The sequence below is a fragment of the Pelophylax lessonae genome (assembly GCF_965119305.1).
Source record: "Pelophylax lessonae genome assembly, chromosome: 2".
Taxonomy (NCBI): Eukaryota; Metazoa; Chordata; class Amphibia; order Anura; family Ranidae; genus Pelophylax; species Pelophylax lessonae.
Window position 1 is genome coordinate 46,761,253 of NC_138769.1, and position 18,218 is coordinate 46,779,470.

Genomic DNA, 18,218 nt, shown 5'->3' on the forward strand with positions numbered 1-18,218 from the left:
GATCTCCTAAGTGACAGGGAGTGACAGATCGGAGTGTTCAGCATAGCTGGACATCTGATCTGTCCCTGGCTCACTCAGTCACCTCCCCCCCCCACACGTTAGTAAGCACCAGGCATACATTAACCCCTCCCTCTCCAATAAAATTAACCCCTTCCCTGCCAGTGTCATTTTTACAGTAACAGTGCATATTTATAGCACTGATTACTGCAGTAATGTCAGTGGTACCCCCAAAAGTGTCAAAAATGTCAGTCAAGGGTCCGATCTGTCCGCCGCAATGTCGCAGTCCCACAAAAAAAAAAATTCGCAGATCGCCGCCATTACTCGTTAAAAAAAAAAAAAACAACAAAAATGACATAAATCTTTCCCTTAGTTAGTAAACGCAATAACTTTTGCGCAAACCAATCAAAATACGCTTATTGCGATTTTTTTTACCAAACATAAGTAGCAGAAAACAAATTGGCCAAAAATTTAAAAAAAAATTGGTTTTTACATCTTTTTTGGGGGGAATTTCATATAAAAAAATGTTAAAAATATTGTTATTTTTTCAAAATAAACGCTCTTTTTTTGTTTATAGCGCAAAAAAAAAAAAAAAAAAAAGGTGATCAAATAACACCAAAAGAAAGCTCTGTTTGTGGGAAAAAAAGGACGTAAATTTCGTTTGGGTACGGCGTCGCATGACCGCGCAATTGTCAGTTAAAGTCGCACAGCGCCGAATCGCAAAAAGTGGCCCAGACGTATGACAGCAAAATGCTCCAGTGGTAAAGTGGTTAAGCTTTAGGATGATGGACAGGCTACATCCCAGAACACTGGGCGGCGACTGTGACAACGCCATTCTACGCTCTGAACCAGGTGGATTTTCACTGTAAGAGCTGAAACACCTCCTGGTTTGAATGGCTTTGTAAGCTATGCCCCCTTTATTTAAGGAGGTTTTTTCTTTCCTTTCTTTCCCTCTCGGATATATTGCGGATAGGTCTCGTTTTGGCCTACCCTTTTAGGGAACGTATGTGTTATATAGCTATATGATAAATCCCATTTTTGGGGTACATCTTTCCTCTTCCGGTTTTTTGGAGAGGCAATTTTTTCATGTTTTTTCTTTAACCACTTGCCGACTGCCTAACGCCGATCTACGTCGGCAGTCAGCCCCTCACAGGCAAAGTGACGTAGGGCTACGTCACTAGCTTGTGAGGGTCTAGGGAGCGAGCGCGCGCCCCCGGAGGCGCGCTCCCGCTCCCGCGTGGTCACGGACCCCCCCCCGCGCATGTGACCGGCGGACCCGATGTCCGCCGGCCACTCGGCGGGGGAGAGGGAGAAAGTCAGGCGGCTTGTGTAAACAAGCCACCTGTCATTCTCCTCGGTGTAAAAACACTGATCACACGGATCTACTATGTAGATCCGTTGATCAGTGTCCTTACAGCTCAAGCCACAGCCAATCACAGTAGAAAGCACGCCCCTAGGGACACACACAGCCCCTCCCTCCCAAATAAAGTTAACTCCTTCACTACCAGTGTATTTTTACAGTAACAGTGCATATGTATAGCACTGATTACTGTAGAAATGTCACTGGTAACCCCAAAAGTGTCAAAAATGTCAGTCAAGGGTCCGATCTGTCCGCCGCAATGTCGCAGTACCGCAAAAAAAAAAAAAAATTGCAGATCGCCGCCATTACGCGTTAAAAAAAAAAAAAAACAACAAAAATGACAAAAATCTTTCCCTTTGTTAGTAAACGCGATAACTTTTGCGCAAACCAATCAAAATACGCTTTTTGCGATTTTTTTTACCAAACATAGGTAGCATAAAACAAATTAGAGGAAAATGTTAAAAAATTTTGATTTCTACATTTTTTTGGGGGGGAATTTGATATAAAAAAATGTGAAAAATATTGCTATTTTTGCAAAACTGACACTTTTTTTGTTTATAGCGCGTGATCAAAAAATCGCACAGGTGATCAAATACCACCAAAAGAAAGCTCTGTTTGTGGGGAAAAAAAGGACGCCAAATTTGTTTAGGTACAGCGTCGCACGACCGCGCAATTGTCCGTTAAAGTCACGCAGTGCCGAATCGCAAAATACCCCCTGGTCAGGAAGGGGGTAAAATCTTCTGGGGCTTAAGTGGTTAAGGTGGACGGCTGAGCCTTGCTATATATGGATGTATTTATATTTTTAAAGTTTCTCTAATTCATTTTTGATTTAACTGTCCTGCTATTTTTACCCTTTTGTTCCTGTGATGTACTTTGTGGCAGGTTCTTTCGCATACTGGCTCTATCCACCCATGCCCCCCCTATGGACTGTTGGATGTTTACACCCAGTTATGGCCGGATGTTTTTTTTCCAGCCGTCTAGGTAGGATTGCTTGACCTGTCATTCGCATTTCCCCAGTGCATGGTGTCTACATAACCAGTTTCCACCTGTGTTTACCTCCCGTCACGGCCGCATGTCATTTTGGGTGGGAGTTGGCGCCAGCCTATAATTCTCTGCTGGGTGACTGACAGATGTGGTTACTCCGTCACGATCTGACGTCACTTCCACCCATAGACCAGGAACGGACGTCACTCATAGGCGTCTGTGTCTTTCAGCAGGATTGAATTGACCATGTAGAGTCGGCCATTGTTTTTGCCTACTCTGGTATATGTCCCCTGGCACCCTATGCGGTCTTCATATTAGTGACTATACAGGCAAGATTAGCTGATACATTGCCAAATGAGAGCCCTCGCCAAACCCTCTTTAAGACCGCCCCTTCTGGTTTCATAAGGGGCAGCTCCCCTGTGCAGGGTGATCCATTGCTGATATGGTGGGGTCTCGGGAGACCCAGGCATCTTACTGCGGGCCTATATATGTTTGAGACTGGCTGTCTTAATAGGTGGTGTTGGATGCAAGATATTTCATCTACAAGGACGGTAAGATATAGTAGATTATCTGCCCTCAGAAGGTGGACAGATCCCATTTTGGGATCTTCTGGGATAGTTTTGGGTCTGAAAAAGTGTGTTCAATGTAGCCCTTTTTTTCTTTTGTTTCCCCTTATACATCTATAGTGTGATTTGGAAGACTACTTTTGTCACATTTAGAAGTCCCAACACTTTCCCGGACATGCAATAATATTTTGGAACCCGTGGTTTTTGATGCACCCATTTTTGGTCTCCCTCCCCCTAACTGGAACATATCCGACAGTTGGTAGTCTTTTTTGGCAGGTATTTGATACACACACACACACACACACACACCACCACCCCACCCCCCAGCATAAATTGCATCCGTGTTCCACATAAATACCTTAATGAAACTTGTTAGGCTTATCTAGTCTACCTTAGGACAGAAATGGGTAGGGCCTGAAAGCTTGTCCCAAAAACTGTTAGTGCGATCAAAATATCACAGACAGTATTCAAGTACGTTGTTGCAAGTGCACGAGTACCACTACAATTCCAAATCCAAAGAAACTAGAAGTGTAAAAAGACACTGCACTGAACCTGCACTTGCTCAGTGATTTACATGCCTTTACCCAGGCCTAATTTAGAAAGCAGGCTCCAGGGTGCACATAGGTCCTCAGGATCCATATCCAGTCTGAATGAATTCAGTTGCCAGAAGAGTAGAGTAATCTGAGAATCCAAGAGTGTTTGGAATTCCAAAAACTAACTGAGTGAAACACTACATGTGAGAGAGTTGACAGGAAGAGTTCAGAAGCGCTTATCAAAGGGCAACTAAATTCATTAAAAACAAGTTCTCCCGAAAACAGCCATAACAATGTTCATCATAGGTCCTTAATGGGATGAAGGCAACAAGTGAGAACAAATATTGAAGCTGCCTTTGCTGACTGAGCTTGCTTATAGCAGAAAGGAGGACAGGACCAATCCCTCTAATGTGCTTTTTTTCCTTCAGGCTCCGTTCACCTCTAGGTGTTCTGGATCGATTCTGCCCGCAATTCCGAACCACCCCAACTCACGGGAAGCGCTTGTGACCTCTGTTTTTTCCAATGGCACGATTTTTCAATTCGTCACCCAACGAATTACGGTAAAATCGTGCAAACAGAATCCCGGGATGCCTGTTGATTAGGGTGCCATTGGAAATTACAGGGATCGCAAGCACGTCCAAAGATTTGGGACGATTCGGGATCTAGGGCAGAATCATGGTAGTTCCACCCGCCATCCAGAATGCCTAGATGTGAACAGAGCCTCACAGTCAAGGGACATTCATGCATTGACATTGCAAACTGCTTGCTGCTAATAAGAGTAAGGTACAGTAAATATGTGGAACATGTCATTGATAGCCCAGCCTAACCCTTTTTGCCTGGAGTTCTTCCTTAAAGTGGTTGTAAAAGCACAAGGTTTTTTTACCTTCATGAATCTATGCATGAAGGTAAAAAACCTGGGTGCAGCCCCCCCCCCCCCCCCCAATTAGCTCACCTAACACTTACCTGAGCCCCCTTTAAATCCAGAGATGTCCACGAAAGCCTTGCCTCTCCGGGGACTTATACTCTTGATTGGCTTTGGGCAGCAGTCAATCAGCCAGTGAGCCATTTAGGAGACGGATAGGGCGGGGCTGAGCCGTGGCTCAGTGTGTGAATGGACACACAGCTGTGGGTCTGGAGCGTGCCTGCTTGGGTGCCCCCACAGCAAACTGCTTGCTGTGTGGGGGCACCCGGCAGGAGAGCGGAGCCAGGAGCGCTAGCATGGGACCAGAGAAGAGGAGGATCCGGGCTGCTGTGTGCAAAACCAACTGCACAGAGAAGGCAAGTATAACAAGTATAAATAAAAAAAAAGTAAATAAAAAATAAATAAATCCTATTCAGAAAATTACAATTCCCAAAGAAAAACCCCTAAAGTAAGCGTGGTACACTAGAGTCATTCACAGAACAATCAAATCTTTCAACACACAGCACAAAAGACTATGCAACTTTTAGAAAAGTGCCTAAAATAAGAATTGTCTGCATCACACAGCAGTCAATCTTTATTCCCTCTCTGTGTATTTCCAGCATTCTGAGGGAACAAACATTTCACATAGGTGGTCGGATACTTTATGCTCATTACGCTGTGTATGTCTCACTATACAAACAATCAACATTCAATAGCAGAAAATGAGACTGTGCTTACCATTTCCTCATACGTTCTACTGTGTTCATTGCCCTGCCAATCCAGTCGGTTTGGAAGTAGCTAGGATAGAGAGAAAGAGAATGACCACTCTAAAACCTTCCAAAACTCAAGATTAAAATATAAATAAATTCAAGCTATTATACGAACCACTGTTTTGATACGATAGCTTTTTTTTTTTTTTTATTAAAGATGCATTTAAAATACAATATTAAAAAACGATTTTTTAAAGAACTTATCGTAAAATCTGATTCTCTGAAGTAGATTGACAAACGCAGCCTCCATCTTCATTATTGGGTTATGCTGCCCCCTGCAGGAGAAAATGTATTCTCCACGCCCACGGGGCTGTCCCCATAGGCATAACCCACACAATCTCTGCTCCAGCAAACCAGTTTCATTGCAAGCACTAAGAAGAGACACAAAAACCATCCCCATATTAGAGGGGAGGGTGCTGCGTCTGTCAATGGACTTCAGCTAAATGGATTTTACGGTAAGTCCTTACAAAAATCCAGTTTTCTCTTATCATCCATTGACAGACGCAGCCTCCATCTTCATTAGCCATTAGGACGTCCCAAAAAAAGTGTAGGCATGAGGGGTGGGAAGAACACAACCAGAGAGTAACACAAACTCCAAAAGGTTAAATGTAGCCAACTGGGAACATGAAGCTCAACCAAAACAACAGGAGCTCACCCAGGCGAAAAAAATCCCTAAGAGAAACAAAATGTTCTCTTACGAAACGGCAGCCTGCAAAAGAGGCATCCGAAGATGCCAACAAATCTACCTTGTAGAGTTTTGTAAAAGTGTACACAGACGACCAAGTTGCTGCCTTACAAACTTGCACTACAGAGGCCTGATGGCGAAAAGCCCAAGAGGCACACACTCAGCGCTCTAGTAGAATGCGCCTTCACAGGGAAAGGAGGCACCTGACCCTTGAGTTCATAAGCCTTAACAACCATCTGCCTGGTCCATCTGGATATGGTCGCAGCAGACGCAGCCAAACCTTTCGAGGTCCAACAGTAAGGACAAAGTCCGATTTCCAAAGGGACTCAGTTGCCGTCAGATAAACTCTTATCACACGCACCACATCCAGAGAGTGCAGGGCAAATTCCTTAGGATGCTTAGGCCATAAGGAAGGCAACACAATGTCTTCATTAAGATGAAAAACCGACACCCCCTTAGGGAGGAAAGACGGATTAGGTCAGAGTACCATTTTATCTCTGTGGACTACCAAATAAGGCGAACGACAGGACAGCGCCGCCAACTCAGACGCTCTGCGAGCAGAAATAATGGCCACCAAAAAGGCAACCTTCTGTGACAAAGAAAGCAAAGAAATCTCCCTAATGTTCTCAAAAGTAGGCTTTTGAAGGACACAGACTAAAACTAGATTGAGATCCCAAGGAGGAAACGGGAATCTCCTCGGAGGAGCCAAATGACGCACCCCCTGAATAAAAGTGTGAATCAGGGCATTAGTGGCCAACGGACATTGGAAATAAATAGCCACGCCCTCACTTAGCCCTTGATAGTGCCTAAAGCCAACCGCTGCTCAACCCCCCTTTCTGTAAAAAAGCCAAAACCCTAGCTATTGAAAATAGGCGAGGGTTCAACTGCAGCGATTCACACCAAGAAATGTACAATTTCCACGTATGATGATATACCTTCCGAGGTTGCCTTTCTAGCCTTCAACAGTGTAGGAATGCCAGAGTCAGAAAGACAGCTTATCTCTCAACACCTGGCTTTCAACAGCCAAGCCGTTAAAGCCAGCAAATGTAAAGCAGGATGGAAGATCGGTCCTTGAGACAACAGATCTTCCCGCAGAGGAAGTCTCCACGGAGGATCTACGACCAGCTTTACCAGGTCTGCGTACCAAGACCGTCAAGGCCAGACTGGTGCCACCAGAACGACCAGATTGCCTTCCACTGCCACCCGGCGAAGAAATCTCAGCAGGAGTACTAGCGGAGGAAAGGCATAAATCAGCCGATACTGGCTCCAAGGAGCCACCAAGGCGTCTGTAGCATTGGCTAAAGAATCTCGAGACCTGGCCACAAACCGCTGGACTTTTCTGTTGAGGTGAGATGCAAACAGATCCACCTCTGGTGTCCCCCACTGAACACACAGGAGATGAAAAACCTCTGGATAAAGAAACCATTCCCCTTGATCCACTACCTGACGACTAGGGATCGACCAATTATCGGCAAGGCCGATTTTGACTTTTGCCGATATATCTGTAACGGCCCCGGAACTGGCCGATATTCCAAATAATGCTCATGTAAGGGTAAAATTAAGTCAAATAGCATAATTCCGTTTACAAACGTTATTGAATATGCCAAATATGTACAAATTAAAGATATAAGCAATGAAGTCATGTCATCACATCAGCTTTCGAGAGCTGCTGAAATTGCCGTCAGCGACTGCGATCCGGACTGTCTTGGCATCGCACTGAGCAGGTCTGAGGGTAAATTTACAGCCTGGGGCTCCATATTCAATGTAACAGAAAAAAGGAGTACTGTCACTTTAAAACGCTGATCGCGTTTCCCACCGCTGATAGTAGCGGCCTGCGGTGTCCCCCTTAAATATACACCAACAGCAGTGTGTGCAGGGATATGCCCACAAAGACCCCAGTACTGTACCACCTCGAGAGGAAACCTCCTAAATCGGCCTGTGCAGCAGGAAGAAGAAATCCCAGGATGTGACATCAGCCTGGATGTGAAAGGTCACGCTGCCTGTGTAGCACAGAGGACTACACAAAAATGGATGCCAATGAAAATCAATAGGAAGCACAGAGAAAATGGCTGCCCCATGCAAGTCCATGGGAATTTTTTTTTACATTGCCCACACTAAAAATAACGGCGCCCACAGCGTGCCATGCGGTCAGGGAATCCAAAATGAAGGCCTCAAGGATCTACAACCAGACCTAGCAAGATACAAGGTACAAATGCCACCCCCCCCCCCTCTCAAGACGCCAGGTGCCTCAGCTATATCGCCCCCCTATGGGAATGGGAGAGGGCACAGGGTCGAATACCTGACAGGCTAGGGGGATCTTTTAGGAAGCCCAGGTCCTATTATCCTCCCAGGAGAGGGCGCACATTCCCCCAAGACCCCCAAGGGGCAAGGGGGGCCACATTTACTCACCATACCATGGACCAGGTGGGCTCTGCTCCGGGCAGGCCACCTCCCACCCGGAGTGAGGGTTCTGTCGGGTGAGGGGTACGCTGCGACTTAGGGCATTCCAGGTCATCGCGTCCCAACGAGACATCCACTCGCAGGCTCGTCCCCATCCAGAAAGGGGCACCGTGTGACGAGGCCTAGTGCGGGACTATAACCTGCTCACGCTCATAGGCCGGGCTGGGGAGACCTTCAGGATCTAGATTATCCAGTGTGAAACCCCAGTCGTATTGCTTGTAGATCACCAGGAGGATCCCCCTGAACACTAGCTAGCAGGGGAGTAAAGAAAAATAAAACAAAATATTCTGAAAAGAATAAAAGAAACTGGGCGTGGACAATTAATGTTTTCCTGCCTACAACTACTCCTGCAGGGGGCAGCATAACCCAATGGCTAATGAAGACGGAGGCTGCGTCTGTCAATGGACGATAGAGAAACGTAGTTACATTAACCATAACACATATGAGAACTTGGTGACAGTTTACACACAGTCAGGGAAAGATTTTCTTTATCCAACATATTCGAACAGGCAAACATTCCATCCTTAAACAGTGCCTACATATAAAGGTGATGTACTTTTCAGTAATTTAACAAAAATGTTAAAAATGGTTTGCTCCAAAAAAGTCTACAGTAACTTTGGCCAAACAACTATTTTTAAATTCATCTGTCCACAGCTCACTCTTCTAGAAAGCATATACGTTCAATTGAAAATAAAAGGCTTGCTCTAATGTTCTTTTTGGACACCCAAGTCTTTTCTCTGGCACATCTGCGGGTATAGGATTGTATGGTTGGGTTTTCATAACAGTTTTTTTCTTTTTTTTTTCTTTCTTTTTTTTGTTTTTTATTGGTTGAGCCAGATGGACTTTTTCAACCTGTCTTTTTTCAACCTAACTATGTAACTAATCTACTGTACTAAGTAGGATTAAATTACTGCAGTCTCTTTCTGACTGTAGATACAAGTACTCCGACACCAACTGTTGTAAAAATTACCTGCATATCCCGCAACAAAATATTGGGGTTTTTGGAGATCTTTTAGCATCAGCTCTTTCCATCTTGAATTTGCTGGGGCAGCATGTCCTGGACTAATTAGAAGCTAGGGCACTTAGATTGCTATGTTCTAACCCCTGCTGCCCCACGTGATCATGGTGTCATCTAGCAGGAAGGAAGTGTGGGCTGTGTTCTCTCTCTCCCGCTCCAGCTTCTCCTTCCTGCCAGTGCAGCACTCCAGTATTAACAAGTTGGTCACTGTCAGCTGTGTATACAGGAATAATGGGGCCACGCTGGCAGAATGGAGGAGCTGAAGAGTAAGAGAACCCACAGCCTGAACAGCCAAGTGGTGAAGTGGCAAGAGAGGAGAAAATACAGGCTGTGCTCTTCCTCCACTCCAGCTGCTTCTTCCTGCCAGTGCGGAACTACTGTATTAAGAAGCTGGCAGCTGTATGTATAGGAATATAGTAATGCTCCACTGGCAGCCTTACATGACTTCATCAGCTGTAGGGGCAGCTTCAGCACTTCGATTGACCAGTTCTACTGCTGCCCCACAAGGGCATTGTGTCACCTAACAGGGTGGATCTAGCAGGGATTGCTTGCTCCTCCTCCAGCTTTCACAGTATGGCACGGAGGGATCTACAGATGTCATGTGACTGTGGTAGGACGACTAATAGAATGTATTTGGGGCATTTTGCTATGCAATAACTATTTTTCATTTCAGTGTGAGAAATTAGGAAAATGTACATGAAGTTGATGCTCTGGGTTTTAGCCTCGGTTCACACTTATGCGATGCGGGAAGGCTGCGAATTCGCAGCCTGTTCCCGCATCGCAAACGCACCCCCGGCAGTTCACACTGCCATATGCGATACGCTGGGGGTGTCAATGAAATCTTGACACCCCCAGTTTGATCGCATATCGCAGTGCGATCTTGCAGTTCGCACAGGATCGGATCGCACAAGTGTGAACCACTGTGCGATCCGATCCTGATGCGGTTGCAAAAAGGGTCCTGTGCGTCTTTGCTGCGGGTGCGGTGCAAATTTAGCCATGTAATGAAGGAGCAGTGTGCTCCGACATTACATGCGATCGCCGCAGCGGCACATGTGTGAACCGGCACTAAGAGCACTAAGTCTATATGTGCCAGTGGGGAGGCATGGACAGAGAAGGATTTCACCCTAAAGAAAGACCATGAGCACAGGGGACACATCCTGCTGATTTTAAATCCCACGTGTTGATTTTTTATTCTATTTTTTTGTGTGACTGCACTTGGATTTCAAATTAAATGTTTTGGCTGAGCATATATTTTATTGAAGGATGATTGAGCAGGGCCTTGTAATCCTTCTACTTGGTGCCCCAGAACATGTGAATGGGCAATCAAATAAAAGAGGTTTCAGGTAACCACTGGGCACTTATACCCCCTTCCTAATCTAAGGCCAATTGTCAGCTTTCTCACAATTTGAATGACAATTACTCAGTCATGCAATAATGTATCCATATTACATTTTTGTCCTTTTTTTTTCAAACAAATAGTGCTTTTTGGTGGTATTTAATCACCACTGGTTTTATTTTTTGTGCTAGAATTAAAAAAAGTGTATAATTATTTGGTCTAGTTTGGTGCCAATGATTGTAAATTGATCACACCTGATGTACTGATGGCTTAACTCCTTTCTTGAGACATTAACAAGCCAGAAGAGTCCAACTACCCCAAAATTACCCCTTTTGGAAAGTAGACAGTCCATGCTATTTAGTAGGAGGCATGGTGAGTTTTTTTTAAGTTGTAACTTTTTCCCACAATTCTTTGCAAAATTACTATTTAGGTGTTTTGTTTTTCCACAAAATTGTCATATTAGCAGGTTATTTCTCTCACATGGCATAAGCATACTTGAAACTACACCCCAAAACCCATTCTGTCACTTATCCCGAGCATGGCAATATCACATGTATGAGACTTTCACAGCCTAGCCACAGAGAGGCCCAACATGCAGGGAGCACTGTGAGTGTTCTAGAAGCATAAATTACACATTTAACTTTTTGACTACCTATTACACTTTTGAAGGCCCTGGAGCACCAGGACAATGAAAACCCCTACAAAATGACCCCATTTTAGAAAGTGGACACCCCAATGTAAATTATGAAGCATAATGAGTCTTTTGAAGATGTCTTTCACAAGTTTTTGGAAAATGTGGAAAGAATATGAACATTTTTTTACGCATTTTTTACGCATTTTTTACAGTGCTGAGGATCCACTGATAGAGTGACATTGATGAGCACTAATGGGGCCCTGTAGTGGCACCATAGGGCAGGGGGTCGCAAGAAGCATGAGCCTCCCAGAACTATCCAGCCGCGCTGTCATTCGGCAATTGCACGGTCGGCAAGTGGTAAAAGAGAAAGGATCAGTAATATAACCCATGCATGATGAACAATAAAATGAGATTAGTGCTTACCTTATATTCGTTGAGCTCCTGTCTCAGCATCTGCACACAAAGAAAGTTAAGATAAATCTTGGTTTAGTTGACTTGTAAAGTCTATTGCAATGGTACATAACCAATTTAAAATTAAAAAAACTGTCAAAAGTGCTCCTTTGGTACCCGAGAATACAATTTATTCAGAAAAACGGGGCAAGGAGGAAGGTACTGCCCTTTACTTTTTCAGTTATGGGGTGCTAAGGTAATCTTGAAAGAGGGTAGTAAACATGTCACAAACCTAAAAATATGAAGAGGTTACTTGAACCCCACATGTCAAAAGGATCAGAAAATTAGAGATAAGCAACTGAATTTTTAAGAAAATTGAGTGTCTCTGTGGAGGCAACCATCTTGGTAGAGGCAGGGATTTGCCTTCTAGTGTAGGGGCTTGTCCTGGATAGCAAGTGATCTGATAATTAGTGGGGTAATGTTCAAGTAACAAGAGGCACAGAAAATCTCTATTCACAAAATGAATAAAGCAGAAGCGGGGGATGCTTGCATTGCAGGTCCTCAGGTACAGTTTTCCCTCTAGCGAGAACAGTACAGCAATACCATAGTCAAATCTTATGCCAAATCTTGTTACATTAGCAGTTAAAGGCAGCAATTTCTAGAGCCCCATACACACGGACCAAATATCGGGAGAAATTCGGCCTGTGTGTATGCCAGCTGTTCGGCCCGCTTCTGTCAGAGGTGCATGCTGGAAAACCAGCAGACGACTGGCTCCAGATCAGCGCTCTCAGGAAATGGCGCTGATCAGAGTATTCTGATCGGAGTGTTCTGGCGGGGATCACGGTACCAACGTTGGATCGTTAGTACAACGACTCCAACCACAGTGGATATTTTTTTTTTCCCGATCAACCCACTGGTAGTGTTTACCAGGCTTAAAGCTGGCCATACACACTGAATTTCAACTGATTCCTGAAATTCACTTAGTGGGTGGCCCCGTTGGCCCCTCCCTGCCCAATATCTTTTGATTAAAGAATGGAAGCAGTCAGGCAGATGATTTTTAACTGAACAGCGACTTACATACAATAGCCCAATGGGGGGGGGGGGGGGGGGGGAGGTGTAATAGTATAGATTGAGAACTCAGACTTCGCTCACACTATGGCATCCCAGACTGCGGGCAGAATCGCCCGTATTCTGCCTGTGATAACAAATCGCGGACACCCTTGAGATACCTGTTATTTTCAACGGCACTCAAATCGCTGCGCGATTTTGCCGCGTTCCTCACCTGAATCACGAAAAAAGCGTGCACGCTTGTCACCTTGTTTGCATAGACACAATGTTTCTAGATGTTCTTCTATAAGATCGCAAATTTCACTTCTTGAGTTCAGGTCCACCTCAAAATTTTATTATGACAAGCATTGTAAATCAAAAGGGAGATTCCGAGAAGGGGTGTTGGACAAGTGTGACTATTACAGAAAAGCTTGAGATCTGCTTATAGCTTCAGCTACTTCTATCTCCAGTTCCAATAATTAATTTTATGTGTAGCTTCACTGAATTAAAAGTTCTGTCATTTAAAATTTAGCATGCACCAAATATACAACAAAAAGCGGGTACCTAGATTTGGCAGGTACCCGTTCCCACTTTCGCTCGGGCCACCTAGCCGGCTCGAGCGGAAGTTCTCTCGCTCGCCCTCCCTGCAATCTCCTGGCCCACATCACCGGTCCCAGAAGATTGCCCATCCACTCAGAACACGCGCCACAACTCGCGCATGCGCAGTGCGCACCCCAGCTGTGAAGTCGCAAGCTGACAGCTGTCCCCAGCTGTGAAGCCGCAAGCTGTCACTGCCGGGTCCCCACACTAGAGATGCCGGCACCGCAGGTAGAAGAGTGAGAGACCTAAGGCTGGCTCCCGCCAGCCACATTGCTTGATCATGTGACAGGTGAGTATATGTTTATTAAAAGTCAGCAGCTATACTTTTTGTAACTGCTGACTTTTAATAAACACAAACGGGTGGAACTACGTTTTAAGGAGACACAAAAAGGTGAAGAAAGTCACAGTAAAACTGAGCTTTGTCAACCAATGAATGGCAAGAAGCGGAATCTTCCATATCTGGCAGCTTTCTGTTGACTTTATATAGCCTCAATAAGAACTCAGTAGAATGTACAACAAAGCCCAAATAATTTGTCACCCAGAAAACAATATAAAAGGCCACATAGCAATTCACTAAATGGGGAAAGCTAATTTATTTTGTAGGTCAAGGTTTTTATTAAACTTCGAAATGGCATACAAAAAGGCCTGAACATATCAGACAAGTTATCTCAAAAGCACACAAAATGTATTACAAAGGATTCTGAAGTCCAAAATAGCAAACCTAATACAAAAAGGCTTGTCAGCCTTTTTAAGTCTTAATTTACATAAGTAGTCATATCAAGAGTAGAGGTGGCAATAATAAAAGTGAGGCTATCGCGAGATATTAGAGGGGAAAAAGAAAAAAAAAAAGGTAGAAAATACATCGGGGGGGGGGGGGGGGAGATAGATTACAGGAGCCTAAATGTGCATGAGGCCTAACAGTGCAAAAATTATTATTTTTTTAATCTACCACATCTTACAATGCATGCTTACAATGTCCAAGTGAAGAACAGGTAGAAGTCCCCATGGCTTCTACACTGGTCTTCTATAGCGGACAGAGCAATGAGAGCATGAATTCATAAAGTAAAAGGCACTTTTTGCAGTGTCTTGATCTATTGGTTCTACCTTCTGGTAGGGACATGTGCACACCACATGCATTGGTCAACAAAGTGCCAACAAAGACAAAAAGCCCTGTTCTTAATTGTGCCACTTTTCATCAATTCCCCACATTAATGCATGTAAAAAAAAAAAAAAGGGCAACATTTTATCACATCGCAGCTTGTTGCAACACATTGCGGTGTTAAAAACAAATGCACATTGTGGTTCGAACCACAGGGCAAAGAAAGGCATTCACTGCATAACATGTCCCCTCTGCTGCTAGTATTTGTCAACTACTTGCTTCTACTATGACCAGTTAATCCGCCATTCGGTTTGTTGCAGGCTGGTTGGCAAGCTGAGCTGGGAATTTTGCTTTGTTTTTGACATGAGTCGCCCCTCCATGTGCTCCTTGCGGTTAAGGCCAGTTATGGGTTGGGGCAGTTGCCATTTGTATGTACTTTTTTTATGTGGGGGGGGGGGGGTAAGGCTTGCTGGACATCTTTGCTGCCATTGTGCTATTTGCTTGGTGTCCAGTGCACCACTCCGTCTTTGACGAGTGGCCTCCATCCAGACAAACCTGCCCTCAATCCATGCTCCAACTATGGAGGCTCTCACATTGTATTGGGTTAGGACTGCAGATAATATCGGGGTGCCGTTTGATATCCACCTGAGCTACCTTACAATTGCTGTGGGTCAGGGATTCAACATGCCAGCATATGATAGGACTCAGGCCTGGCAAATGACTGTTCAGGGACATAACACTGTCCTTTGGGAGGAAGGCAAGAGGGGCACACGATTCGTCATACCTGAAAGCACTTTGTTTTTCTCTGGTCTTTGGCAGGCAAATGAGAAGAGTAGCATTACAAAGATATGAAATGGCAGGAGGGAACTATGCTGCAAAAGTCTTATATTTACTGGAAAAGAACAGGTTCTCTTTCAGGATGGGTGTTGCTTTAAGAATATATCAAGACAGCCAACCCTCATTCCCGCAATGGCTGCTATAGTGATATAATCATACACCTGAAGTCACGCTAAACATGTACATTTTACTGTGTGGCTTGCCAAATGGGAACACACCCTTTGGGCCACCAGTAATACTTTTCCTATATACAGCACACACAGAACAGCAGCAGCCTGCCAAGCTCGTGCACCCAGCTCAACACAGGGAATGCCATTATCCCTGACTGATGCTGCAGGAATATTTTAGTGTGATCTCAGGTATGAAATCATAAACCTTTAATAAATGCACAAGCCAGGGTTTTGCCCGATTTGTTTGAAGATGTAGTTATCCTTTTAATCTGTGCACTTAAAAGGGAAGCTCCTGCTTCATGAAACGTCCTGTCAACAGAAAGGACGGGTCTTTCCAATCGTACACACCCCAAACTTTGGGTAACAAACAACTAAAATGACAGGTAAAGCAGATCTATGGTCAAAATGTAAAATCATGAATTTCCATACTGTATTTCATCTTTTTCTAGCCTACTCCCAATACAAATTTACTCAGTGAAATTATCCACACATTCACTAAGCCCTGCAAGTAGGCACAGATGTCACGTGTCATAGAATTTAGAGCCTGCCTTCTGAACTACAGAGGTGCTGAGAAGAGTTTCATCAGGAGGCAGTGTCAGTACAGGAAGACATACAGCACTCACATTAAAGTGGTTGAAAAGCCTTAAGGTTTTTCACCTTAATGCAGTCTATGCATTAAGGTGAAAAACCATCTGTGCTCCAGTACCCCCCCCCCCTCCTTTTGCTTATGTGAGCCAGATTCGATCCAGCGACATGAACAAGCGCAGTGGCTCCTGCCACCGTTTCTCTCATTGGACATATTGATAGCAGCTGGAGCCATTGTTGTCAATCAAATCATGTGACACAGGAGCCGGGGGTGGGGCAGAGTCCCGCTGTGTGTAAATAAACGTAGCAATTTGACTTTCCATGGGGGCACCCAATGAAGAGGAGGAGCCTGGAGCACTGGCAGGGGACCCAGAAGAGGAGGATCGGGGATGCTCTGTGCAACAGTTTTGATTTCGAAAGATCTCTGGGTGCAGAGATCATTCCCCTGGATCTATGCGTTGGAGGCTTAGGAAGGCTACCTGACAATTGTCTATTCCAGGGATGTGGATGGCTGAAAGAGCTGGAATGCAAGGGTACTGCCTAGAAGAGTATCAGATTTGTTTATTTTAGACTATCCAAACTTTTGGTATCCCCCTGACAGTTTATGTATGTCACTGCTGCGACACTGTCCAACAGGGAAGAGAGAAGAGAGGTCCAGGGTTGTAGAAACAATATGATGGCGCTCAGTTCCAGCATGTTGAGAGATTTTTCAAATCTTGTAGGGACTAGGCCCTCTAGACCTTCTCAAATTGTAAACTTCACCCCAGCCTCTAAGGCATTTGTTGACACCGTCTTCCAGGGCGCGTGAAGGAAATACTTTGCAAATTCCAGGATTGTAGATCTACCAAGTCAGGGAGAGTTTTGCCTGTCTGGACATTGGCAAATTCCACATCGTGAAAATGTTGCATTGAAAAGGACTGCAGTGATACATGACAAATGCAAGTCAAAAAACCCTTATGCTGAAGCAAACTAAGGAGTGCTGTTTTGACCTAAGGTTCTTTATGTGGGAACTTAGAGAAGCAGCCTTCTCTTGGGGAAAAGAAAATGCTGGCATGGGCTATGTCAAAGATTAGACCCAGATACTCCAGATGGTGTAAGGGCTTGAGAAAAAAAGACTAATCGATTATCCAGCCAAAGATCTAAGAAGGTTGTTGTCAAGGTAACCTATGACATGTATGTCCCGGGTTTATAAAAGAGAAAAGTGGGGAAAGAACTTTTGTGAACATTTGGGGCATAGAAGTGTTGGTCTCCAACAACAAAATGCAGAAGACTTGATGTGGGGGAAAATATAGGACGTGCATTTAGGCATCTTGTCTCTACGGATGTCAGAAATTCCTCTGGTCTTAAAGAAGCAATGACAGTTCTCGTTGATTCCATCCGACATTTCGGTACACACATAAATCTGATGTTAAGCCCAGTATTGGGGCGATGCCCATTTGTTTTTTTACTGTGAATAGATTTTAATATAAACCTTGAAAACATTCTTTGAAAGGAATGGATACAATCACTTTCCTGGAGTCTTTAAATCTGCCTTCTTTAGTAGGAAGCTGGCAGATTGAATGCTAAAAAGCTAGGAAGGGGCTGAGATAGTTACACTATTTTGCACTAGATTTGACCCAGAGCTCCAGGATGTTATTTCGGATCCAGACTTCGCAAATGCCAACAAATGTGTCCGCGTTCTTAAAAAGTGAGGGTACCCTTTCATTGTTAGGGGGCTTTTGGGCAGGCTTGGTGGACTTGGGTCAAGTGCCAGCAACAAAAGGAGATGATAATCTATGGTTTGGAAGTAGACTTAGGAGAAGTGAATACTAGGGATGCACCGATCCTACTTTTTTGGTCCCGATCTTTTGCTTTGTGAAAGCGCCGATCCCGAGTCCGATCTGGAAGTAATGTTTTGTGAGCTTATAACAAAATAATACTTCTGGATCGGTATCGGCAGATACCTTATAACATTGTGCATTCAAAATCTAAAATGTCATTGGTTTATTCTTTAAGAGGCTAAACTTCCCTCCTCCGGCAGGAACGAAAAGATACATTGTATTCATTGTGTTTACTTAACTAGGAGAATTGAAAGGCATTTGCAGGAGGCTCTTTTTTGACAGCTGTTCTCTGCTCCCTCACAAGCTATAAAGAGCAAAACCGGATCGGCCCGTGGATCTGTTAATTTTAATCGATCCCACAATCCAGCTATTTTGCCCGTATCGGGGCCGATATCCGATCCGAATATAGTATCGGTGCATCCCTAG

General features: G+C 44.4%; 1 protein-coding gene across 1 annotated transcript in view; it reads right to left on the reverse strand.

The window, feature by feature from the left end:
• LOC309545909 (bromodomain and WD repeat-containing protein 1-like) overlaps positions 1 to 18,218 on the reverse strand; it is a 348,182-nt gene that overhangs the window by 272,663 nt on the left and 57,301 nt on the right. Inside the window, exons 3-4 of the mRNA XM_082245330.1 lie at positions 11,668 to 11,697; positions 5,080 to 5,139 (exon numbers count right to left, since the gene is read on the reverse strand). Coding sequence (XP_082101456.1) covers positions 5,080 to 5,139; positions 11,668 to 11,697 — 90 coding nt within the window. The remainder of the gene's footprint in view (positions 1 to 5,079; positions 5,140 to 11,667; positions 11,698 to 18,218) is intronic.